This window comes from Parus major, chromosome 3 (genome assembly GCF_001522545.3).
Source record: "Parus major isolate Abel chromosome 3, Parus_major1.1, whole genome shotgun sequence".
NCBI classification, from domain to species: Eukaryota; Metazoa; Chordata; class Aves; order Passeriformes; family Paridae; genus Parus; species Parus major.
This window is the reverse complement of record NC_031770.1, coordinates 21718037-21745364: the sequence shown is the minus strand read 5'-3', so window position 1 is coordinate 21745364 and position 27328 is coordinate 21718037. Positions and strand designations below refer to the sequence as shown.

Sequence of the window (27328 nt, the reverse complement as noted above, 5' to 3'; positions counted from 1 at the left end):
CTCACATCTGACCTTCTCCAAAGACAACATTCAGGGTCTGTACCTGCTCCAAGCTACTGGCTGCCACACTGGACCAAATTCAAACCAAAAGCTCCCCCCTGAGATGATCTGGTGGGTTAACTCCTCAAAGTGAGCCCTTAGGGCAGCAGAGGGATGCAAGCAGTCCTGAGGGAATACAGCACACACAGCAGCCACCCCCTGCCCCGGATGCAGCCTACCGTGCCTTTATCCTGAAGGCACATCATCAGAGTGCAGACGTCACCCGTCGCTTGGTGGTTCACCAGCACCATGGCTTCATCTTCTGACACTGCTTTAACATCATCACCCCATTCCACTACTATTAAAAAAAAAAGAAAAAAAAAGGTAAATTAACAATGAGCACACAGAAATTTTTCTGTCAACAGAAGAAAACAAAATGACCCCACACCCAGACTATAATCATAAAGAAGCCTACATGCTACATGTCAATTTAAATTGGCACATAGCATAACGCAGGAATATTAGCAAGACCATTTTTTCAAGCAGAGGGTACTCCAGCTTTGAAATTGCATGCACAGAATAAAAACAGAACAAAAATACTCTACCAGAACATGTGCATAGAGATTGATCTTTTTGTGTCATTACACCATTCTACATTTAGGGTCTGAAAATTACATAAGCTTTTTGACCCAGCTTTCGTATTCATCTATCTCATCTCACCTCATTAGATTAAAAAGAAAATTATATTGCCAACAGTGGGTTTTGCTGGCTGGGCTTGTTTGTTTTTTTTTAAATTTAGCAAGTTTTTTTTTTGTTTCTACACTCACTATTATTATTCTACTCCAGTAAAAGCAAAACAAAAAAATCTGTATTTGGATCATTAGGTTTAAAATGCTATGTTAAACAAAGTCATTCATTCAAATCCAAGTGAGTTAGCTATAGGCAAGGAAGTGGGTTCAGAAAATGCTGCTCAGATGACATAACCTATTAGTTCATATTTTGTAGACCAGAGACCAGATGCTCCAGGGGCAAGAATGATGTCAGAAGGAAGATACAGATGTTCAGCATCCAACACTTACATGGACTATCAAAACCATGCTGAGATTAGGAAGAGGGGTTAAAATTGATAGTTCCATCATCATGAAGTAACTAAGTGGAGAAAGAGAAGACTGCCTCTCAAAGAGCACAGGATGGGAAACTAGGAAATGTGTGCTGTAAACTAAGACCACAATATGTCTAATGCTGCTATTGGGGCAAAGAGACAAGTGAGTAGAGTCTGTCTTTCTTCCATGAGAGGGATGGACACTGCAGTTCAGGGTAGAGGGAAAGGATAAACAGGCAGAGGAGCTCTATGAAGTTCCAAAAGAAAAATAAGATGCACTGCCTGTGCATGTAGGCTATAATTTTTTCTGTTTCTTACATACCTTAAGTGGTTCCTACTGGCTAATGTTTTCAGTTCTGACAACGAAGGAGAGATTTCACCTGCACTACTGACTCTTTTGTACTGTTAGAAGTTCTTCAGGCAGCAAAAAACTCTCAGCACAGGCCAATTACTTTACTATCTGCCTTTTAATAGATGGTTTAACTGATGCAAAGGTAATAGGCTACACACTGATCACAAGAAGCAATAATCCATGCATAGCTTCCCTGTCCTTGAAGAAATCAATTAGCACCACACTTCTGAAAATTGCCACTTTATTACCTTCTAACAGCTCCAAAATTAGTACTGAATTGAGACTTGAACACAAAATAAAAAAAATAAAATGCTTTATTTGGTCACAAGTAGACAAAATCAGAATAGAGGTTGAAGGTCTCTTTGCTAGAAGGTGAAGAGGACAACTCATTCCATAATGTTCAACCTCCTCTTCTTTCCCTGGAAAAGCTAAGCACAAACCTTTCCTTATTTTTTTCACCACGAACTTGGAAAAGCCCCTTTATTACTCCTCCTCACTATGTGCAAATTCCCTGTGATGTCCTCTCTAATGCCATGAAAGCTGGAAAATGCTTGGCTGTGGCAGTCATAGCTGACTGCACACCTTCCTTATCAAGTATTTCACATATCTCAGTATGGCAGTATCCCACAGAGCAAGAAACCAAGATGAAATGAGAATTGCTTTAAAGGGAAACTAATCAACCACATACCGACTTGGAAATTATTATGTCAGTGTTTCTATCAAGCAGCCAATATACAGTAGTCTTACTGAACTGTGGCTTTCTAAAAGTAATAAAAATTAAGTACTAAATATATCAAGTATCTACAAAATCATGTTTCTCACAAGTAGCTAATTGTTTCCAAACAAAACGATCTTATTTCTAGATCACTCAGAGAAAATAAATGCATTCCTTTATTACAGATCTTTCCCAGGAACACAGCAATCTAAAACTGTGGAACAGTTTAAAATGAAGCTCTTCAAAAATGATTCAGAGATCTAACCTTACAATGGATTAAAATAAATGTCATAACTGAAAAATATAAGCAATGAGAAGCAGCATACAATTGAAAACAATTAAAGAGGAGAATTTATGAAGCTTAATTTGCTACTAAAAATGTACACTTTTAACATACCAGGTGAAGACTAATGTCTGACTTTGAAACTTACAGATAGGCCCAGTAAAAGACATATGGTGAAAAAAAACTTCTCTTGCTACCTGTTTTACCTACTGTTGTTAAATACAAGAGGGTATAAAACAAACAGCTCACAATGCACTAACAGGATTCAGCTGTTAAGTAAGAAAAAGGTGGGCTATGTGATCCCACTCCAAATGCAAGGTGAAGAAAAATGAAGTTTGATTTAATTCTTCAACTGATTTACTCACTCATTTTACCTATCAACCAGCCAGGATAACAGCTCAACTTCTGCCACTCAGCTGACAGGTAGTGGGTTATTAAATCCCAGTGCATCCTGGCCCTCCTCTAGCTTCTTCTCCCTCTATCATTCCTCCTCAGGCAATCAGGCTGTCTCTTGTGCTTAATAATGCTTTATGGTCAATTGATTGACCTGATTATCAAGGAGAAGAGAATCACCTTGTGCAAGTCCTTCACAGAGCATCTCTGGATTGAAGAGAGAACAGCAAACCACCAAAGCGTGCAGAAAAACCACTGTCATTACTACAGTTTTTTAAAGGAGAAAAAACCCAAACCTTAAGTCTATAGCATTTTAAGTCCATGGTGTCCCTTTAAATTCAGTGTGGGGAATAAATGCTTATCATCAATTTCCTCTGCACACAAAGGAGAACCTTTTGCTTTAAGAAATACTTGCACTATTACAGGTCTCCGCTGCAGTTGGAAACATGGAAATCAAAACCCCAGCTGCATGGCAGCAGAACCAACAACACTGCTTTGCTCTACTCTAAGAAGACAAAAAACAGCTCAAAGACAAATATTTGTCACTTGGGGGCCCAAGATCCAGCAAACTTCACTCCACAGCTTTCTGTGCCAGAGCACATTTTTTTAAAGACAGTAGTTCTGTGTCTACAGCCTGACAACAATCAGACTTCTGCAAATGCAGTTGAACATAGCAAAATAACGTAAAGGGAGGAAAGAGCAGGAAATAATTTTAATGTGGCAATACAGATATGACTGTAGTAGCTGTAAGAGAGACTTCATGTGACTTCAGGTTGTGAGCAAAAGGATGAAGACAATTTTCCTTGCAATTACATGAGCCCCAAAACAGAAATATTTATCCTTCTCTCATAAAAAGAAGTCCAAGATGTAGAACATCAAGAAAGTATTTCATCTAATGAGCTGCAGATTTAGATTTTTATGATCCAATCCTTATATAACTTAAAGAAGGGAACAAAAGTAATAGAATTTTTCTCATATTTTTACTGAACTATTAGTAGCTATTGAGACACTTAGCTACTTTGTAATCATGTCCTTAATGTAATTGTCTGCATGCAAGTGCTGCTATGAATAAATATTCAAGCACTTCAATTACAGTATGTCACTATGCTGAGCAAAGGACTACTAACCTAACAAAAAATTCAGTAGATTTATTTTATAGTTTTGAATATACCTGGAAGAATGGCAGTCTACTGATCTGTGCAACTGCCCAGACATTAATATGAACAACTTCATTTTGCATACTGTATTTAAAACTTAAAAAATGCTCTGAAATTTTCAGCATCTCTTCCTTGTAATAGTCAGTAGTTACAGTGTGTGCCCTGAGAATTGGCACAGATGTCCTCAGCCTCATGACAACTTACATCTAACTTATTATTTCAAAAGGTACTGAGTTTAAAAGACTGACATTTTATGGCAAGATCAGGGAAGTGACCTTAAGCATTCTAATCACAACTATTGAAACACAAATCACCTAAAAATTACAGTAGATGCAAACATGTAATTGATTTGGATATCCACTTTATTTGCTATTGGACTTGAGTCCACACAATATTCACAACTTTCTCTAAAAACGGGGAGAAGTTTAGAAGTCACTGTAGAACTTTCCACAGAATCACAGAATGGGTAAGGTTGTAAGGCACCACAGTGGCTCATGCAGTCCAACCTCTCTGCTCAAGCAGAGTCATCCCAGAGCACACAGCACAGGATTGTGCCCAGACAGTCCTTGAGCATCTCCAGTGAGGGAGACCCCACAATCTCTCTGGACAGCCTCTTCCAGTGCTTGGTCACTGTACAGTAAAGAAGCTCTTCCTCATGTTCAGGTGGAACTTCCAGTGCATCAGTCTCTGCACATTGTTCTTGTCCTACTGCCTGGCACCACTGAGAAGAGCCTGGTCCATCCTCTAACACCTCCCTTCAGATACCTAAGTAGATTGATGAGGTCCCCTCTCAGTCATCTCTCTCATCTTTTCCTCCTAAGAGAGATGCTCCAGTCCCTGCATCATCTTTGTAGAAGTCCACTGGACCAGCTCCAGCAGCTCCTTTTTTCTCTGGTACTGAGGAGCCCAGAACTGTACAGGGCACTGCAGATGTGGCCTCACTAGAACAGAGCTGAGGGGCAGGATTACCTGTTGTCAATGCTCCTTCTAATGCATCCCAGGACAGCTTTGGCCTTCTTGGCACAAGGGCACTGCTGTTCAAGGACAGCCTGTTGTCCAGAAGGACCTCCAAGTCATTCTCAGCAGAGCTGCTTTCCAGCAGGTCAGCTCCCAAACTGTGCTGCTGGTGCACAGCTCCTCCTCAGCTACAGGACCCTGCCTTTTCAGATCCATCCTTTGGTTGTTTTCTTTCTGATGACTTGTATCCATGTCACAAGACTTCATGACAACTTGTTCCAAGAAGCTGCAGACTGGCAACTCTTAGAAATGAACAGAACTACCTTTTGTTGATCGCTTGGAAACCTTAAGCAACAAATAAACAGCATTACTGAGGAACAGCTTTCCTCAAAAGCCACCCTGCTATCCAGCAGAAAGAATGTTATTGTTAGGTGTTCAGCAGTGACTAATGCCTGACAACCAGGTTTCTAGGTTTTAAACATTTCCCGTCTTACTCAAGCATTTATATCTGGCAAGTTACAATCCTGCTTTACTGTTATTCACAAATGACTTGTCAAAGCGTGTTTCAACTGGAGTGACTATGTACAGTTGTTCAATTAATTTGTCTCTCCTTAATAGACAGGATTCTTCGATAGCTAGCATTACCAAATCCCAGAAGTGATGCCAGAGGTTAAATACTACTTAGATGTTTTTTACCCTTCACAAAAAAGTTAAGGTATTTATCTCTGGGAATTGGTTCTCTACAGTAAAAAAAAAGGAAAACAAACAATGGACTGAGCTAATTATCATACAGTTAGTCCTTTACTTTTATTAAGCATGCATTTTAGGGTCAGAAGGCATTTAAAAACATCAACATGAACTCAGACATTACTACTGGAAAGAGAAAAATAGGTCCTCCTATCCCACTCATTCCTTCCAAAATTCCATCTGCCAAGGAAGATTTCGTATCTTGGTTTTAATAACAGACAAGAGGTACAGATGATGAATAAAAATACAGCACAGAAAAGGAGGGAAAGTACATACATACCATTTCATATCTCATTAAACATGGCTTCACTTAACATACTGTCCTCCTTCTATTAAAGAATGTACTCTTCCTAACAGAGGTATTGTTGATTTCAAGGCTATCACAATATCCATATCTTTAGGTTTTAAACATGTCATTTCAAGCCAGATTTTGCTAACAAAAAGAGCGTCCTTTACAGGTGACTCGATCAGAATTTTACAATGATAAACTGATGGCACTGACAATTTTTCCCTTTATTTCCATGAAGAAAAACCACTTGAAATAGGTAATTCGGAGTAGAGCAGCAGCTGGCTGCAAATAAATAAAGGGAGGTTATTCCTACAATCTATGTTACTAAGCCAGGGCTGGGTTTAAGATGTCCCAATCACCAGCTTTGTTTTTTTGTGACCAACTATTTTGCACACCTCTATGCTTCACTTCATGAAACAACACAAATTTCTTTTTGTTCTCAGTTCTCCTTAACTTCCATTGTTTCCTTTTACAGTTTAAAGTCACATCTGCTTTGTGGACAAGAGCACTTTAGTAGTTACAGTATTTATCCCTTAAGTCAACTGACCCTCTTACTTCAATTAACCAACAGTGAGGAGTGTTAAAAACAGGAGAGAACTACAACAGAGATGCTCTGGCTCTGTCACCTTTCTAACCAACCCAAGAACCATGCTCCTCCTAAAGCACAGCAGCTCCCTTTGGAAACAGGCTCTAGCAATGACTGCTTTTGCAGACTGACTTAATTTTCCTGGAGCACATGTTCAAGACCTCATGGGTACAGTTTACTTGATTTCTATAATTCACTGGCACAAGAGATGACACTTGTGGCTGAAGAGAGGACTGCTTTTACCCATATGTGAAAGAGAATCAATAAAACAAAAGCAAAACCTTAGCTCATCTTCAAGGAAGCAAACTTCTTTCCCTGACTTAAGTACTGGCAATACCATTTCAAGAGCTTCAGCATTTTGCAGTTGTATTAGGCAAGCAGTTTATATGATGAGAAAAATTTTAAATTAACAGATACTGTCAGAATACACAAGCAATGACCACAGAAGATATTTAAGGAAGAGCTCCAATATATCTTAACTATTACAGGAACACGTCTTGTACTGGACGTACCCTCCACATTTTTTGGAGGTCTGAGTTATTTTATGCTGCTTCCATTACACTGCTGGAAATGTACATGCACCCATGACTTGGGTGCTCATAGTTTTGATCATCTGAACTGGAAGCCCAGCTGTAGATGGTGGTTCCTGCTCCCAAGGAGTAGAACTAGTAGTCACAGTGCTTGCAGCCACACAGGTAAATGGGAACTGTGAGATGTCAAGGTTGCCATTGATGTCAGCTTTCATGACTAGAGTGGTAATGAACTGTAGCAGCTGAGAAGGAACTCTGCTGTCTGTTTAGCTGCTTCTATTCTTAGAAAAGCAACTGCAAGACTGAAGAAGGAGATGGAGTGCTGAAATATTTTTCAAGTACCTCACGCTCATGAGTCAGAGCACTCGCAGAAGGAGCGAGCTGAACAGCACATTCCTCCCCAGTGACACATAAAATACATTAACCACCCAGAAGAACATCAATGCATTCAAGAACTAATATCCTAATGCTCTAAGACCTTACATACTGCAGATACTATAATGGCCAGGAGAAAAAAAATAGTTTGTCTGAAGCCTACAAGGAGAAGCAAAACAGTGGGGTAGTCTGGAAAGTTTTTCTCACCATTAAAGAATATTTCAAAATAAAATATCAGCACAAGTAAAGGTTATTAAGGAACACTGCAATCAAATGATCAGGCCTGAAAGTTGAAATTATCCTGACAAGTTTTAAAGTATGCACACAGAAAATTACCTAGTTAGAAGCACACTGTCACCAAGGTTCTAAAAAGACAGGTGAACCTGAGCCAAGAGTAAATACACTGCAGCTTAACTGCCACCACTCCAGTTTATGTGCAAAGCTGACATCCTGTACCATTTTGGTCATTCCCAGTTGCAGTGTAAAAAGAAATAATGTCAACCTACGTTCAAAAATGTCTATTTCCAATATGAAATAAAGACTAAATGTACAGAACTGTCTTTAAGACTACCATAAACTAAAAAAAAGATGTAAGCTAAAGTTGAAATTTTGCCTTTTCATGGTCAAAAGCCTCTAAACGCTGGGGATGACCAAAAAGTTGTAATGCCATAAGTGATAGAAGCAAATAATCATATTTTCATAAAACAAACACCTAAGAGATTCTGAATAGAAGGATCTCATTGAGGTTGTTACATAGTGCAAATACAAGATTTGCAGCTTACTAAGACTACATAATGGAAAGAAACCTAATTTGACAATCATTGACCACAAGACCTATTGTATGAAGAAAATGTCCCATGGAATTTTGGTCCAGACATCTTTTATTCCTCCTTAAAGAGAGAGTATGGATTTCAAAATTTTAAGAGACAGCCAAGACATACAATTTTTTTTTTTTTTACCACTCTGCACTTTGTGTTTCAAGTGTAAGGTAAGAGACGATGGAAACACCACAGACTATCTCTCATCACAGAGGTCAGCATTTGCCTAACTAGACCTGTTTTCAGACAAAGCTGTGAGCCCTGTATTTTGGTCTCTTTATCCACAGGAATGATTTTTACAAGTGAAAAAGGATTCTCATCAATTAAGCACGTGACTTTAAATACTGGATCCATATGATACTCTTCCATTGTTTTAAAATGCAAGAGTCAAAATTTCAGTTTCACACATAACACTGATGTCTACTTTTAACAAGAGGGAAATTTGATGTTGGACTACCCTAAGCTGGTATCTTAGAAGTCCTTTTCAGTGTACTTTATATTGAAACTAATAAAGTAATTTAACTGTTGTTACAAGGCAAAACATAACCTAATCTCAAAGAAAACTTTATCTGTAAGACTGCTTTATGAAAAATAGCCTGTTTTTTCTAGAATTAAAAAGAAAAGTTACTTTGAAAGCAAAAATTCTGGACTACAATACCACTAACAACATTTCCAGCATGCTTTTTTGCAAAAGGTCAAGTACTACAGAGGAGCAAGAGAGGAGGAAAGGGTGTTGGTTTTCTCTGGTAAAAAAACATACCAGTACTGCTGGGTAAGGAAAATATGCTGCAAATACAAAGCTTCCTATTATTGTTACCCTTATAACCCATTTGAGCAAATAACAGTTGGCTGAGGCTCTGTATTTTTAATAACTTGAACTCAGCAGGTTGCTATAGTACTTTACCCATCCTCATCTGCCCCATCACTACTGCTGTGCCACTAAGCAAGCAGGAACAGAGCTGACAAACAGGGTCTGACTCAGCAAACACCGACAAGCAGGAATAAAAGTGCTATGGCCCTTCTGTCTTTATTTTCCCTTTAAAAACTACTGTTATCTTACAAAAAATACCCATTTGCTGCATGAGCTGGAGAATTTGTTCCCTCCTGGAATCAAGTCAGAAAATACCATATGATTTCATGCTCAGTATATAAAGTTGGGGGGAAGAGGGAAGATGCAGGATGTTTGGCATGATGGTGCTTCTCTTCCCAAGCAAACACTTGTGTGATGGAGCCCTGCTTTCCCAGGGATAGCTGAACACCTGCCTGCCATGGGGAAGTGGAGAAACACCTCCTTGTTTTACTTTGCTTGTGTGCCCAGCTTTTGCTTTCCCTACTAACTATTAAACTGCCTCTGCTTCAGCCCATGGGTTTTCACTTTTACTTTCAATTCTCTTCCGGATCCTGCTGGCAGAGGAGGGACCCAGCAGCTGCATGGGGCTCGGGGGTTAAACCACAACAAAGAGCCACTGAGATAATGAAGGGACCAGAGCATCTTTCATAGGAGGTGAGAGTGAGGAAGATGGGACTGTTCAGCCTGAAGAACAAAAGGCTTCAGAAGGAAAAATCATACCCATGTGTCAGTACCTGATAGGGGCACAGAGAGAAGTGTAAAGACTCTTCCCTGCGGTGTCCAGTGACAGGTTGAGAGGTAATAGGGACAAATAAAAAATAAAGGCTATCCCACTTCAACACAAGGCAAAAAAAACCCAAAAACAACCAATCCCAACAACCAAACCACCAAAACATTTTTACTATAGTATTGCAGGTTGCACAATGAGGTTGTGAAATGTCCATCCTTGGAGCTAGCTCGTTCAGGCCCTAACAGGACATGAACCTGTACAACCTATTCAAACTGATCTTGCTTTGAGCAGGGGAGTTCAGCTGTATGAGCCTCAGAACTCTTTTCCAACCTAAACAAAATTCTGACAGCCTGACACCAGGAGCTAAAACACAGTGTTAACAGAACTTTCTCTTAGCAGATGTGTACAGCTACAACAAAACCTACAACTTCATCCAGCAGCATGAGAAGGAACAGCCTTTACAATCACAAAGTACATGTTGCAAATGAAAACTGGTAACAGCTTTGTATCTTACTGCTGCAGAACTGCAGCAAAGACGTAACTCTGAAAGACAGTTCAAATCTTAACAAGAAAGAAGCATGATTCATCTGGGATCATCAAACTCAGGCAAAAAAGTGGGGCCAACAGCAGAACTTGAGGCAACAATGCATTTTAGCCAAAATAAGCCACTGTGTTCACTACTAGGAAGTCTTGATATCTTCATCTGAAGATCTTCATTTAAATATTTTTATCTTTAGGTATATATGGAAAAATGAACTCTTCTATAAAGACTGTTTTGTCTGTGTGACAAACATAACACATGTAAGCAGTGAGATTGAAACTGAACTACTTTAAATTACTTGAACACCAAGATATTCAAATTACTACTTAACACTCAGATATAGCTAGTGACACCTACTCAAACACGAAACTTAGAGTAATAACAAGTAAACAAAAAACTCCAACATGTAAAGTGGGAAGGCCTCAATTACTTTCCTTATTATCTTTATCCAAGATATTTATCTAAAATAGTTACCTAAGCTGCTCTTATACTTGAGAAGCAGAAGAGAGTCACTGCAACATTGTGGGACAGTATATGCTGGTGGAAAAAAACCCCAAAACTAGAAGGGGCAAGCCAGCACAATCAGGGCTATCAGAAGATGGCATGATGGGGCAGCAAGCACGAGTTGAACCAGGATGAATCCTTACAGAACTGTGGTATGCTACGCTGGAAGACCTGCTGGGCAAGTCTGGTTGGCCCAACAAGAAAAGCATAACCACTACAAGTCACCTAGGTTACCTTCAAAATTGCTGTGAAAAACTTTTTAGGCATGTTGTGGTCTCTAAAGCACAGCAAATGTAGAGTTTTGTTCTTTTAAAAAACATGTTTAGAACATGCTAAAAACCTGCAACCTCCCCACTCTTTTTTGTAAGCTTAAGTACAAGAGAAAATTAAACATCCTTGGTACAAAATTTTTGTAGCCATGTGTCACAGAGACTACAGACCCACTATGTGGGCAGGGATGGGGTGACAATTTTTAGTGGGCTTTGGATTTATTTGGGGAAAGCAAACTAAAGAAAGGATTTTCTCCCTAAGAGAGCAGTCTGAAAGCACACCCTCTGTCACAGTTAAAGTACTGCATCCTAGCAATAGCCTGAGCTGTCTTCACAGAATCAACTGACTAGACAGCAGAAATTACCCAGAGGCAGTATGAAAAACTACAATACCATTACTACAGTTTCCTTTTGAGTCACTAGAAATGGTATGCATTACTAATTAGAACATGCTGCTTGTCTTTCCATTATGTGAAACTCCCTGTGATGCCAAAAAGACTCATTCATAAGGTACTGCACTTGCCTCAACTGTTAAGGTGACTCAAAAAGTACAGCCAACACACCACACAGCCTTAAAAAGCTAATAGATACAGGACTAAAGCAGTCAGACAAAACCCAGTCAGATTCCAGGGGAGACAATGCCCAGAAAAGAGAGCCAAGGCTTTTGGCCCTAGAGTAAAGGGACACATTTCAGATTGTGTCATCAATATCCACAAACAGTACATCCAAGCCAAATGTGTGAAAAATCCCATTAGGATAATGGTGTATGCAGAACAAATGACTTGTGAAATTGTGGGCCTGTAGAACTCTCAAAGTAGGGGGAAGGCTGAAACCTCCTTTGCAGCCTCAGCTGTTCACTCATAACGCTGATGTCAACTGGTCAGCCTAGAACAAGCTGGCCAAAACTAATAATCCCCAAGTCACAGTACAGGAACACAGCACTCCCACAGCTCCCATTCAACTGTTCAGCTGCTTCTGCAGAGGTGCATACTGCACGACTCTGTTAGGGATCAAATTTTCTTCTTATATCACAGAAACAGCGTCTGCACTGTGCAATCCAGAAAAACATAAATAATGGGGAAACTGGACAAAGAATCACTGAAAAAAAATGCACTTGCATGCCAAAAGCAAGGCTTTAAATAAATAATTGAGAAAAATCTGTAATGCTGTTTCAAGAAGAAAATAAAACATGAGCAGAGTCTGATGGCTATAAAGAAATAAGGATAAGAATAATCTATTATCATTGGTAAATAGGTGGATGGAATCCACACTAGATTTTTCTGCTTTTGAAGTGGACAGATATGAGTCCTGGCTGCTTCTGGGAGCAATTCTTAAGACTTGAAGGGATTTATTACAGAAATTTCAAGTATATTTACTGGTAACTGTTGAGGTGCTCAAAATCAAATCCTGATAAAGACTGCATGAAATTTTCATTGTTTCTTAAGAGGGAACAAACTCTACCACTATCAAGTTCCACAAAATTGTTGGTTTATACTCTAAGTAGGGGGAAAAAAAAAATAGACTTGAGGTATTTCTAAAGCCACAGTTCCAGCCATACAGAAAATTCTGCTCTCACTTCATCTAGATCCTCCAGTCAGCCCAGCTGAAAGCAGGGCTTTAAAGAGCAAGTACCTGGTGGCAGATAGCAATGAACCTGCCCAAGAAGAGATGGCTATTTCCTCTCCTTTCAAGATTTGCAGATCGCAACGTTCCAATGTAATAACAAGAAAACCAGGGCATCTTGAAGCTTTCCAGATGCTTTTCCCAAAAAATACAGCTGCAGAAATGACATGACATATGCAGCAATTTTCCAACAAATATCCCAAGGCCATGCTATACCAAGTCTTTCTGGAGACAGCAGAAGAACTCAGCCAAATTTAGTTATTATGTATTGCATGAGGGACTGGAGAGGGTGACCAGCAATGCAAAGATACTGTAAGTCTCATTCATATTTTTCACTGAAAGTTTTAACTTACTTTATGATTTGGGACCACGAACTTTTCAGAGCACTACACAAGAGGTTCTCTGTGGTAAAAGGCATGCAGAATGCAGAAAACTCTCACTGGGTTGCAAGAAGAGAGAAAGCAGGATCTCATAGGAAACTGACAAAACATAGCTATTCTAGTGCACTTACATAATAGTTAGAGAGGTAACACATCAAGAGTTTTCTGGTATCATGAAAATCTCCGAAGTGCCTTGAGGTTTATGAAACATGGGAACTGGAGAACTAGTCAGATTGGAAGTGAGCAAACATTGCTTTTTCTTAATACAAGAAAAAGCCTTTTCTTTGCCTGAAACTCCAAGTGAGGCATTCATGCCTCCCTACATACAAACCCTAATGCATAGTATGGTGAAAAGGCCTGCTCAGCCCCCAAGCATTCAACTGCTTAGCTCTGAACTGCACCACCGGGACCAGGTGTGGCCAAGGGTTTGAGCAAGAGGGTACACATCAAGAAAAGCTGCCAGAGTGACACCAGTTAAGAACTAAGACCATGCTTTTCGAAGTTTTTTTATTTACTTTTTTAAAGCTACATTAAAAAAAAACCTAATTACACTACTAAGCAAGGAAAGCATTTTCTCAGCATTCAAATCAACCAGGCTCACAAAAACATGGTATTTCATATATTCTTTAAATAAGTCATATTGATTAAATACAAACAAACAAAAACAGATCTTAATCTGCTTTTCCTTCTAAGGGAAGCAAACTGCATGACTTTAATCACAGGCTGAAGGTTCAAGTCAAGAAAACAATACTATTACTGTAAATCAAGATTCTAACTATTCAAACCACCCATATATCCCAGCTCTGACCATTACCTTCTGTTTACCTAAACCAAGTTGAGACCTTGCAGTTACCTCTTCATATTCTTCAGTTCTTGCCAAAGTTACCACCAGACATGACAATGTCTTGTTATACAGCTGATGTCTTTCAGCCCAGCTCATAGTCCAGTACAAATAATCATAACACAAAGTAGTGCCAGATGTATTTGGAAAACAATTTACTTTTAGATTACCTTGGTTAAATAGCCTACATGGGAAAGGCAAAAGGCCCTTTGGTGTATTTATTTATTGTCTCCTTACAGTGACCTCAGCACTGAGGAGCTTGTCTCCACTTGAAGGACATTGACCATTTAAATCTCTTCAACGTAGTCAAGCCTGGACAGTAAAAACAGCTACTGAGTGCCTGAATGATCACAAGAACACTGAGAACGCAGATGTAGCATAATCTGGAAATCAATATCCTCAAGCCATAAAACTGGCTACTAATCAACAGCTGCAGCATTACTGTCTTCTCCACCCACACACCTCTGTGCCTTCCCCCAGTTGCAGCAGGACAGCGTGGCCATATACCACAGAACACACCCAGGCACTGGACATTCTCAAGCTGCAGCGTGGAGGAGGACGCTTAAAAATGAAAGGCTTGCAAAGAATGAAAAATAACTGGATACAGATGCAAGAAAGAAAGACAAACCTTTTAAGCTAAGCTTTACATGTTTCCACCGTTATGTTCCAAGGACTTTAAACAACATCTCATCCATGTTAAAAATAACAGTCTTTACAACAAGGAAGCTGTAACATGAACAAGAACTGTGAAAACATTGTCCCTTGGACTTGTTAGATACCAGGTTAGTATTTTCCAAATGACAAATTTTATAAAGGCTGGGGGAAATGATGTTCAGTTACCACAAATTTAATGAAATAATTTAATCGTAAACCAATTAAAAGCTAAAGATGCAAATAAATATAATAGCAAATTCCTAGATTTGGTTTTATGTTTCTGTTTATGCAAATTCCACTATTAAAACAAGAGGCCACATTAAGTTTGAAAAGCATGCTGCGATGCGTATGACACCAATTCTAGCTGGGAACTTAAGTATTACTTTTGTTAGTATGACACAACAAATGATTCAAGAGAACAAAACCTCTTATTACATTTGCCCCAGGTTATCCTATACCAGTTCAGCAACTTTTAAGAATTAAGTGTGTGGCCAGGTATCAGGTTGAGAGTAAGCAGAAGCCCATTGTAACATCAGAAATAATACCTTTAATAGCATAGTCAGGCTATCACAAATTAAGTAAATAGCGGGAAAAAACAGCCTTTCTCATTATATTGTTCTAGCTAATATATCTCAAAGCAGCAGCAGAAAGTTTACTGTTCCTAATTTTACAGAAATTTTAGCTCTCTGGCATCAGTTACTATTATGAAACAAACAATCCTCTTACACCTGCTGACAACTGCAGCAGGATTTGTGGCCAAGAGACACTACTTGGAACTACTGGGACTTGGAACTTCAGGAGTACTTTCTACTAACATAAAATGGTCACTCTCTAGAAACAAATTTATTCAGACATTATGAGTGGATGGTTCCAGTTCCTATCCTTCATCCTCGGTGCACAGACCAGTATTGAATACACCTTTCAATGAAATACACAAGTTCCAATTGTGAAATATGTTGCTGCAATGACAGTAATTGAGGCTTCTCTTTCTCCCTCTTTTTTCACTCCTCACATTAAAAAAGAACTCCCCAGCTCAAATAAAAAGGAGTTTCTACACATTTGGAATAAACAGTGAAAATGACAGCACATGACAAATGACAGAATGTTGGGGAACAGAAAAAGAAAAAGAGCAGCCTTCAGGGTACTCCAATTAAAAACTACTTCAGTGCAGAGCAGTTTCTCTGGAGAGCACCCATAAAGGGGTTGAACAACAGAGCTGTGAAAAAGACTGTGGAAATGGGCTTCTCCATTTCAAATACAGAAGGGTGCCACAAATGAAAGAAGATATGATGACTCTCAAACTTCTGCTTTACAATTAAATGATTAATGTGAATACTCCAAGTCTGCGGGTAGCAATGGGCACCACAAGCACTTTAAATGCAACTTGTTATGATCTGTGGCTACTAATGCCTTGGCTTACTCCACTCCTGAAACTCTTGTCAGAAGTCTTACAAATTACTTTTTCTTCAAACAGAAAGAAAACTAGGCAAAAAAAAAAAAAAAAAAAAAAAAAAAAAAAAAAAAAAAAAAAAAGAATAGAAAGAAAAAAAAATTGTCAGGCTACAGAAGTCTAGCATTCCCACAGAGTAAGAGATTTGGTCAATACCATTCAAACATGGAATTCTACCTATCTAACCAAATCCTCCATACTTCTTCACTGCCTCAGGTCAAGCCCAGTGAGTGACCAGACAGCCAGATTTACTACACACTTCTTGCGAAGTATCAGGAAAGGGTAGTAATAGGACTGGAAAAGAAGGGAGGAGGCCACCTGCCAGGGTTCCTTCCCACAGCAGCCACCCAGAATAACCCTTTGCCTTCCTACAGTGATGCACAGTAACACCATTTGAGGTTACATGAACTCAGCTCTGCATTTTAGCTTTTAAATTCAGTAGGCTGCTAAAGCAAATCAGAGAATGTAAGCAATTAAGGAAAAAAAGGTATGTTTCAGTATTTTCTCCCTTTGAAAGAGGAACAGAAGTGCTCCTGAAGCCTGCAGAAATCTTGTCAAACTCCAGAAGCCCAAAATAGGCATCAAATGATCTTAAGTGTTTCGAGATGCATTAACCAAGACAACAGAATTACCTGGGCAAAGACCTCGCTGTTGTTCCATTCCCTTCCTCAGTTACTACGTTAGAAGACCAAAGTATTAGGTTTGATAATACAAACGGAAGAGTTCCAAATACAAAAAATATTCATCTGTTCATTTTCATGTCATCCACTCCATGCAATAGATTTAGCAGACATTTTTATTAACCATGCCTGCATCTGGAAACATTTTTACAAATGTAAACTGAACCTCAGAGGTCCTTCATTCTCTATTAATGTATACATAGGCTATGGTTCTATTTATTTCCAAGTAATGCTGCTGACAGGAGCAACAACAACTGAATTTCATGCCAGAGATAACCACAGGAAATAAAAATGGCTAAGAAAGAAGAATGCATTTGGAAAGCAAACTGGCAGCTATCAGAGCTGGAGGTTTGCCAGGCCATCTATATATATTTATACATATCAAAATAGGACAAGTTCAGGTACAAAACTCAAGAGGCCACACTTCTAATGTGATGCCTTTAAGAGAGCGCAATAGTGGTTCCTTCCTGAACCACTATCAAGAACCCTTCTTGACAGACTCCCACGCTGCTTACAATCCACACCATTGCTTTCTTCCAGGTTTTCCCAAATATACTCAAATATATACCTTGACCTTCATGTTTCTGCATGTCCCTGGGTCAGATTCACAACTGATTTCTTCTTTGACTCTGACCTGCCTACAGTAATCTGAGCATCACTGCTCTTTCCTGACAGGTTGATATGGTTTTAGGAGGAAAATTAACACTATCCCAAAATCAGGATGGAGTTTCAGACAGGTTAATGTCCTTCTAGTCCTCTTTGTAGGAGGCTATGTGAACTTCTGTTTAATATAAAGCAGAAGATATTAAAAGCTCAATATATTAAGTTCTTTTACCAGTTAGCCTTTTTCCTAGTATTGAGTAAAGAGTTTTCTGTATATGCCTTTTGGATCCAAAAGACTATGATAAGCAAGGTGCACTAAACCCCACAGGAAAGGATGCTGCTTCCAGCACCATCTGCCACTGCCAGGTTAATGTGTTGCTCCAGAAGCAGAAGTAACAAATGCCGATCTCCCAAAAACCCACTATCTAACCTCCTTCTCCCCAACAGGATGGACAAGACATGCTGGCACTGTGGCAAACCCTGAATCATTGATGTACTGTTTGAACAAGCAGCAGATGTCAAACAAGCCATACAATGGCACAGTCTGCCTGCACTACCCTCAGCTGAGGCACAAGCTTGGGTCTCTCTCCTCCGCTCAGCTGTCAATTTTCACAAAACTCATGAGAACGCAATTACGCCTGAAACCCGAACCATCTGGTCAATTGCAGACAGATTTGCAAGGAAGCAAATCAGAAGTGTGGGAGAGGTGAGAGAAAGAATAGCTGTTAAACAAGTAGCTTAATCTCCTCACAAAATTATACTTAAACATGGTCACATTTATCTACATGGGTAATAAATACCCAAGTCATAAAATTACATTAAAATGGTGTTTGATGGCCCACCTTAAACACCACACTCAAACATAACTGATGCTTAAATTAACCAAAAGTATATGTTCTTAATATTGATGGGATTTTTTCTCCCCCAGTCCTAGCAAGCAAACACAGACACTGTGGACTTTCACAGAAACTCATCATGCTTGTAACTACGGGATGCTAGAAAACAAATTAAACTAAATTTTAAAAGAAGTCCGACAAAGCCCTCCCTTTTGCCACCAAAAAAAGCCCAAATCCACAAGCATTCATGCCACTGTCCTAAAGAGTCAACTTTCCTGAACCCATGTCCTCACAAACAGCAGCAGCTCCACCCCTTGCCCTTAGAACACCATTTCTACTTTCAGTTCCACATAAGTGAGAAGCAGTAATAAAGCTATTAATCTTTCCCCTCCTCCTTTACTTAAATTACAAAACTGAGGTGAGTTTCTAAGCTATGAACTATTAAACTCCTTGAAAAGGGAGAATTCCTTACCCTTTAGAACTGTAACATTTAAACAAGAAGTTTTACAGTTATGTTATATGAATAAAAAGAAGTAACACCATTGGCATTATCTGGTAAAGCATTTATGAAAAGGTATAATGGAAGCATTTAAGAAAAAATTAAGCATAACCTCCAGGTATGCTGTCTTATTAAATCTCATAGACTTGAACTATTCTACCTTTTAATGGGAACACTAAAAATTCCCTTTTCCTTTACACAGAATATTTTCTGCCCAGGAAACAGAATCACCGAGTTGTCCAATTTGGTTCTACTTTGAGTTCAGCTGAGACTGAAATGGTTCTGGTTTGATTTCAGCCTGCACTAATGAGGCTGATGACCCTTCTAGAGAGGTCTTAACTCTTCAATAGCTTTAGAACAACTGAGACAAAATTACTGAACTGTGAAGGTGAACCACTGATATTTTTTTTAGTATTATTCTCCATTCTGTTCTTCAGATATTTTATAACAGAAGGTACAGTTGTTCATTGGGACAAAACTTTCTCTAAGCTTTCCACCATGATACTCATCTATTTCCTAAACTGCTACTTTACTTAAATGTTTATTATTTTATATTGTCCAACACCAAACAACTTCTGCACTGTGTTGGCTATTCATGCAGCTTAAGTACTTTTGAAGTTTTCTACAACTGTCTCTGCAGCTGACAAATTCAAATTGTACACATACAAAAATTTAGAGAAACCCCATTGCTGAGCTTGCCCCAGAACCACTGGTCTCCTTATTTCTTTATGAACTAGTTTTCAGTTTATCCCAGTCCTTTGTTCTCACCCTAAGCTTCCTTTTCTTCTCCAGAAGAATTTGGCAGAAGGCAGTTTTCCAGTCTAAACAACATCAACCAGTTAAAATAAGAAAAGATGAAGAAATACACTTCAGTGACACTCACCTACTCAAGCCCTAATACACACAGGATTGCTCCCTTGAATTGAGGCCACAAGCAGTAGTTAAAAAAATACACTAAAGCTGGTGCTGCCACCAAAAGATGCATTTCCTTCCTCTTTGCTGTTTGTACCTACCTTCTCCCACCACACCCACAAAATGAACTGGGTTAGGGACTGTGTCTTCTACATCACCCAGCAAAAATAGAGGTGGGTGGGTAGTTTTAGCATGGGCCAGACCTGGCTGTGCTCCAGATCACCACACACCATTAAATATTTGGCCAGCAAAACTGAAGCAGTGGTAGGATGAGTGAAAGGCTGGGACTGGCTTTCTTCTGTGGTACTCCCTACTCAAAATGCATTTAGCGGGGAGAGGAAAAACACCAAAGAGCCTCATACACAGAACCCCTCACTGGTGTCATGGAACATTTTTGGGAATGCAAACATATCAGCCTTATTTATTTCAGTAAGTGCACACATAAGTGGCTGGACTATTGTCTGAGCCATGCTGGCTGCAAGGGCAGTGCAATTCCGTGCCTGTGCAATCACGCATTTGACATGTCATCCTCTGCATCAGAGTTTACATCCCACTGCAACAAACAAGAGCAGATTACGTATCTTGGAGCTGTACTTTGGCTCGGTTCACACTAGGGAGTTACACCACTAAGATTATATGCCATAAAGGATTTACTAACTATCCTGTCTAATTAAGGTTGCACAACTCTTCCATTTTTCAGCACTTGTCAAACTAACCTTTGGCAAGACTTTTCTGTCCCTCACACACGACAGAAAAAGGGAAAGTGATGTATTCTGGTAATCTGTTTGAGTCTCAGTCTAAAAAAGTAATTTTCCAGAAAAAAACTTCAGAGAAAATAAGTTATCTTCTCCACAGTAAACAATATTTTTTTTTTCTCCAGCTTTCTTGAAAATCTCTAAGACTTCCATGCTTTAGAACAGTTACATTAAATGAGAGTGAGAAATTGCATCTTTGACATAAAGGCATCACCTCTGATGCATTCCAATATACATGATGACACTATTCAAGTGCAAAAAAAATTTCACTACAAAGAATTTGTGAACAAAGTATTTAACTCTCTAAGACTTTGCTTGTCCAAATCAGACCTGGACAAAAGCTTTCCTGTAATTATTTCACATGTTACTAAAAGGTTTAGGTTACTAAAAGCCTACCATCAAGGAAAAGAACAGGAAAAATTAAAGAGAACAGAGACACATCTCTCAGGTATTCTTAGTCATATCCCTTCAGTAATGAAGGGAGAAGTAAGAAGACTAATGTGAATAGACATGCTAAAATCAAAGAGCAGGTGAAGTATAGGGGGATAAAAACATGCTAAAAATAGCAAACCCAGCCATAAGGAGGAATAGAACCCAGAATTCCTAAAACTTCATTTTGCTTTGGCTGTGAGCATATGAACTAATTTAGAAGCATTCCACAGCCATTGCTGGACTTAAAATTACAGAATCACACCTTTCTGTATATGTATTCATCGGTAATTTCATCTTTAATATGCTTTGGTAGGCTTCCAGTAGAGTTCTTGTATTATCCAGAGTAGGTGAAACAGGAACAGAGACTAACCTGCTCTAAAAAAAGAAAGAAAAGAAAAAAGAAAAAACCCAAACAAACAGAAGTAAAAAAGTACTTCAATAGCAACAAACAACAAAAACAATAGTGTGTACTTTTACTCTAAGTGTTGTGCCAGGAGGCAGCAACTTTCTGAAAAAAAACAAACAAAACAAAACAAAAAACCAACTCAGAGATGATTTTATTATCTAATCTTTTGGAATGACCCTTTACAGTGAAATGATACAATAGAAAAATGAATTATAAGCTTTACTGCTTTTGACACATTAGATTACATTTGCTGGCATTAGTTGAACTACAAAGCAGCATGGTAACTGTAACCCATGTCCCCAAAAGGAGATAGGGGGTTTTTGTGACGTGGCATCTCATGCCACTAGAAAAGGACAAGGGTCTTTGTACAGCACTCTTTCAGACACATCACATGCACAAAGAAGTTGACACCAAGTTCACTGCACACCTTCCCTCCTCTTACGCAAAGCTGCAATGGGCCTTTGCTCTGAGGCCACGGTGGAAACAGCTCCCATGTCCCCAGCTCATTCATCTCTGACCTTTTCTTATTGAAACAGCTCAAAAGGTAAACACAAACTTCCTCTTACAAGCAGTAAAATGAATGCAAAGATTCCTGCTTGATCTCAGCATAACCTACACACCAGGGAAAGTTTCATTTAAGTCAGAGATTGCCTAGAAACCCAACGCACGCCCACAGCATAAACCAGAAGTTTATGCGAGGTACATTGCTACCCAAATCTACTGAGTCACATCACGTATTTTTGCACGTTCTAAGAAAACGTTAACAAGAACAATTCTCCTTCTCCATTTCACACACTGCCTGACCTCAAAAACAGTAGCTGTTTCCCCATGCCTCTCCCTGCCCAGCCCTCAGAGTAGTGACCAGACCCAAAAGCAAAACACTGCCAATGAAAAATCACCCTCTAGGAACTGAGGAGAGTAGAACCAACGGCAGGGTTAGAGGCATAGATAGGTCTCCTGAAATAACACTGCCTGCCTTATATGGAATAAAAAATTTACTTTATCTCATCTGCCGTCCTTCAGCTTCTGCTGCACTTCCTGCCCGAGAAGGGGGGCCAACCTGCTACAAGAAGCAGGGCAGACAGCAAATGCTGTCTGCACCAAGGAAGTGGTGTCACAGCAACTCCACCTGTATCTTTTACAGCTCTGGAAGACAAAAATATTTGCATTCTTAGAAGATTAGAGGAACTTAGACTGTTGACTTAAAAAATGGAAACTAGATTTCGCATTAGAAGGAAAAAAAAAAGTATGACTGCTGAAAAAATTGTACAGTGGTCACACCCTAATCACATGTATAAATCAGCCAATAAAAGCTTAATCACTTGGGAGGAGACTGGGACAATAAAAATCAAAATCTCAATCTCAGCTTTTCTTTAACTGGCTGAACAAATAAGGAAAGAAAAATTCTCCTTACTTGACAAAACCTGACCATTCTTACAGACACTCTAAAATTAGTCACCATCCTGGCTGACACAGAACAGTAACACCATAGGATCAGTTCACTTTTAATTAAGCAGTGTATCATTATGCCAGCAAGCACTAGGAGTTTTTAGTGTGTGCCAACAGGTGTATTACTCTTTTCCACCTGCCCACAACCCACTGACCAATACTACTGCAGGACTGTGTGTGTCACTGAGGGGTTGAAACACAAGGTTTTGTCAAGCTGTCCTCTTTGCTGCTGGAGTACAAAACACTCCAGGCCCAGTTCTGAAGAAACCCTCTCCCCAGGTGCACAGAAGCCTGCAGAGCCCATGGCTCCTCTCTCCTGGAGCTGGTGCTTGCTGCAGCCAGAGGACACTCGCCCTCCGCCAGCCCTTCCCCACCCGCAGGCAGAGGCGCAGGCTGGGCACAAGCACTGCTCCTCCCCACGGTGGGACCGAGCTGCGCCGAGCACAGTGGAGCAGAACATCGGCATCGTGTCGGGACTGCACTGCCAGCTGATTACTGTCCTGGAGACTCCTCATTTCAATACTGCAACAACACCATCACAGGCCCCTGCTGACTCCTGCCTTCAGACAGCAGGAGAGGCAACAAAACAGTTTGCCTACGTGTATGTAATTAATTAAGCAAGCTTCTCTCTAGCAGTCCTATTTTTGGTGATTTGATTAGGTACATGGATATTACACTTAGTCTGCAATACTTAACCAAAGAAGATGCAATCTGTAAGATGATTGCTTTAAAACTAGTTTTGTAGGAGAGCAAAAGGTCATCAGAAATTCACCACCAGAGATATTCTCCATGTCACTCCCATCTACTGCACTATTTAGTGCTATCTGGTGTACTCTTCTATTAAATGACAAATTATAGTACAGGGGGAAAAGGTACTTACAAACAAAGGATCAAGCACTCTTGAGTTTGCTTTTTTTAGAATGTATCTTCCAACAAATGCAGGAAAATATTTAGAAGTATTATTCAAAGGTGCCTTTCAAATCACACTAATATGCAGATTCCAAGTGCCCTGGCTGAACAGCTCCTACAAGAACAATGCATTTATGCATTTATAAAAAAAAAAAAAAAAAACTTTAAAAAAAGGAGATTTAGAAGAGTTATAAGAAGGCCTTTCTGAAATCATATAAAAATAAAATAACATTACTAGACTGTCTGTATGCTCTTCATAAAAAGATACTCCATTTTCATTTTTGTAAGAAACCCTACGAAGCTCAAGAGAACAGAGATATTGATCATATTCTGCCCTTTAAAAATCAAAGTCAACCAATTATGCACAAGTTCTCTCTCATACTTGCATCTTAAGAAGAAAAAGATGAGGGAGAAGACAGTGACCTTTACAATTTCTCTTTCCAGTCCCTTTTTTATTTTGCTTGTCCAGTCATGTGCTATCTCTTTACATAATATCAAGTGCATCTGCAAACAGAAACACCTACATTTATCAGAAATCATAGATTAAAGCTACTGATACAGATCAGGTAATTTCTGTAATGGATCCTGTATGATCCTAACAAAAACCTCTAGGTTTAGACAGGGGTGAGAAAGAGAAGGGCAGACACAGTCCAGGAGTTCTTCCTCAGCTCTTCCAACAATTCTACATTCAATACACCAACAATTATGCAACAGCAGCAAAGCCCAGAAGGATAAGCTAGCACTCACCATATTCTCTTCATTTGGTGTTGAGCTTTCTCCTACACATTACACATTAAATTATGGGAACAAAAAAAGTCCGCCCTGAATCTATTTAGCAGGCTGAATTTAAAGTCCCTAATTACAAATGATTTATGTCGCTTCTTACCCAAGAGATGACCCAAGCTTGGAAAGGGAAAAAATAAATGAACTAAAGAACTAAAACATACTTGCAACACAACTGAAATAGACCTGTCCCTCCAATTAAAAGACAAGTAAACTTATTTATCTGGTTACCCTTTTAAAGACGAACAAATCAACCAAAAAACCCTTCACCACCTACTCTGATACTCAAAAGAAAAAACTTTAATCTTTTCAATGAACCCATACATACCTACTGTCTTGTATTTACTTTTGCAAAGAGAGAACACACTGAAGCCTACCTTTGCCTTAGATTTTTGGAATTAAAACAGAAGAATTCCAGAGCAATGTCTCTTGCAGATGCACCACTGCAAGTTTTGGACACCAACTCTAATCAGCAGTATTTCAATTCTGAGTTAATTGGGTTATCCTGTACAAAAAACAGGGGACCTACTGACAATTTTTATAAATCTGTTAATCTGAAAAAAGACACACAGATTACCCTGTCTGGATATGTTGAAGCCAGAATGATTCACTTTCCAGGTTTTTTCTGCAAGTGGTAGTGAGCACTGATGAGGTTAAAGAAAGGACGAAGAAATAAGCTGGTCCTGCTAATTCATAGCTTTCAGTATAAAACACATTAACGCCTTCATGTCAAATAAAATGTATTTAAACTAAACTTTCATACAAGCATTTGCTCAAAAACCTCCCCAAAAGCCATGCTTCATAGTGAAAAGCAAAAAGAAGGGCCTCCTTACCCATACACCATCCCATAAAACACTTCTGCATAGCAGTTTGCACATACTTCAAATAAATATGCTACGACATTTCAAGACTATAAAACAAATTATTTCAAATTGTCATGATACATCAGCAACACCAACCAACAGATGCTTCAGGGGGACTCTAGGATATGCAGATCATGCTAAGACCACCTTCCAAGCAATAGGCAAAAGAAACCACACAGTTCTGCAGTCAGCAGTAAAACTACCCTGAGGAAATGGCTTTGAAAAATTGTCATAGGACAATGAATTTTAACCAGCACATTCAGTACACACAGTGACTCCTCGGGGTCATGAGCTGTATGACTTTCACATCACTATTATATCCATAAACTTGCCCATTTCCAATTAATAATACACAAGACACCTTGAAAATCAATCCTTCCTTCTGGAAGGCCTTTGTGCTTCACGACATAAAGCAGACTTTTACAAGTGTACCTGCCACTGCAAACACTATGTGGACTTCTTTTAATGAGCAAACATATAAAGAGGTTTTTAAACAGCATATCTGGATAAGCTTGAGCTGTACCAGGCAAGGCAGTTTTGAAGCAGTGCAACGTTGCGACAGTTCTAGCCCGACAGATCAGAGTCTAGCTTGCTGCTGCTGCCACCATCTCCTTAAGAAGAACGGGAAGCTCACCTAGAGTATCCATAGAAACTCTGCATCTCGGAAAGGCACATGACAGGGTACCAAAAGCCACACTGGCACAGAGGCGTCAGCTCTCGTTGCCTAACAAGACTCCGTCTGGGTCAACACTGACTTTCTGACTAATCAGGAGTCTGACCAGACTCCAGAGCTGTGTGCTGCCATTCCTTGTTTTTCTTGTTTACACAAGACCTGCAGATGCAGCCTGGGCAGAAGAGAAGGAAAGAATTTTAGGAGGGCTGCTCATACTTTGCACTCAGTAGATTAATTTCTTCCCTTTCCAAAGCACACACAAAGAACTGATGGCTGTGTTTTTGCACGAAGTGCAGTAGCCAGGATGAAAATCAGTGCATTCGAGGACAAAACCAGAGCCTTCCTTAATAATTCAGTTCAGTCCATCACCTTGATGAGCCTATGAATACTAAACGAGCAAAAACAAGTTCAGTAATAACCACAAAGCAAGCATGCAGAGGGAAAAACCCTACAGATACTGTAATTAGCTCTGCTAACAGTAAATGAAGAGTCATACGGTTGAGAAATACTCCGTATCACTACTTGAATGAAAGAGGCTCCCTCTGTTTCTCTCCGTTCTGAAACAGCAGAAAAGACAGTCGATGTTGCAAGGAATAGAAGACCTACTCTTCTGGCAAGAGCTTTGTGTCAAACTTCTCAGCCTTGTCTCCTGATACTGCTAACGGGAGATGATTTAGAGATGCACACACCTAATAGAAGAAAAGTTTAGTTCTACCAGCTACATGCACAGTACAAATCAACTCTCCTTTGAAGAGATATATCTTTTTCATGTAACACTAAAATAATGTGATCGAGATACTAAGGAGAAGTCACATTCCCCATTTTACTAGGATACTGATTGCAAAACACTTAAAATACGTAAAGTTTCTGGCTACGATTTAAAAAATGTTTCAGTATACAGCATCTCAACCCAGGAACACGCCAGTGTAAGAGCCCTGAAAGAAGAGCATTCTGCATATCTACTACATTCAGATATTCCCTATACATCCCCTTATGAAAACAGTGTTTTAACATATTAGTACGTTTTAAATTAATAAGACATTCTTACCTGTATATCCTGCCCACCAGCCCCAGGAAGCCACCATAGCTAAAAGCCATTTAAATAACACTCCTTCGATATACCAGAAGCTTTTACTGTCCAATATTCGGAGAGGCTGCAGCACAATTAAATACAAGACGTAGGACGGAATAGCAACCAGGTTATTGGCGACCATAAAAGCGAACCTGAGGAGTGCTTTCAGGCAGGTATAGCCCACCCTCTGGGCCTGCTCTAGAGTCACGGCCATGCTCTTCACAGCGGAGGGCGCGGGACCGTCCTGCGGGCAGAGGGAGAACAAGGTGGCACAGGTAGCGCTTTCCGAGGGGCTGAGGCGCGGGTGTCCGCCGGCCCGGCCCGGCCCCGG

General features: G+C 39.6%; 1 protein-coding gene across 2 annotated transcripts in view; it reads right to left on the bottom strand.

Annotated features, from left to right (window-relative positions):
- The window catches only part of LPGAT1 (lysophosphatidylglycerol acyltransferase 1), a 60505-nt gene extending 33197 nt beyond the window's left edge, over positions 1-27308 (bottom strand). Inside the window, exons 1-2 of one of the 2 annotated variants that reach the window (XM_015621883.3) lie at positions 26974-27308; positions 219-337 (exon numbers count right to left, since the gene is read on the bottom strand). In XM_015621883.3, the coding sequence (XP_015477369.1) occupies positions 219-337; positions 26974-27211 (357 nt within the window). In that variant the 5' untranslated portion in view covers positions 27212-27308. Of the gene's footprint in view, positions 1-218; positions 338-25886; positions 25915-26973 lie in introns of those variants that run through there. The other variant, XM_033513301.1, reaches the window with a different exon arrangement.
- Between the last annotated feature and the right edge of the window lie 20 nt (positions 27309-27328).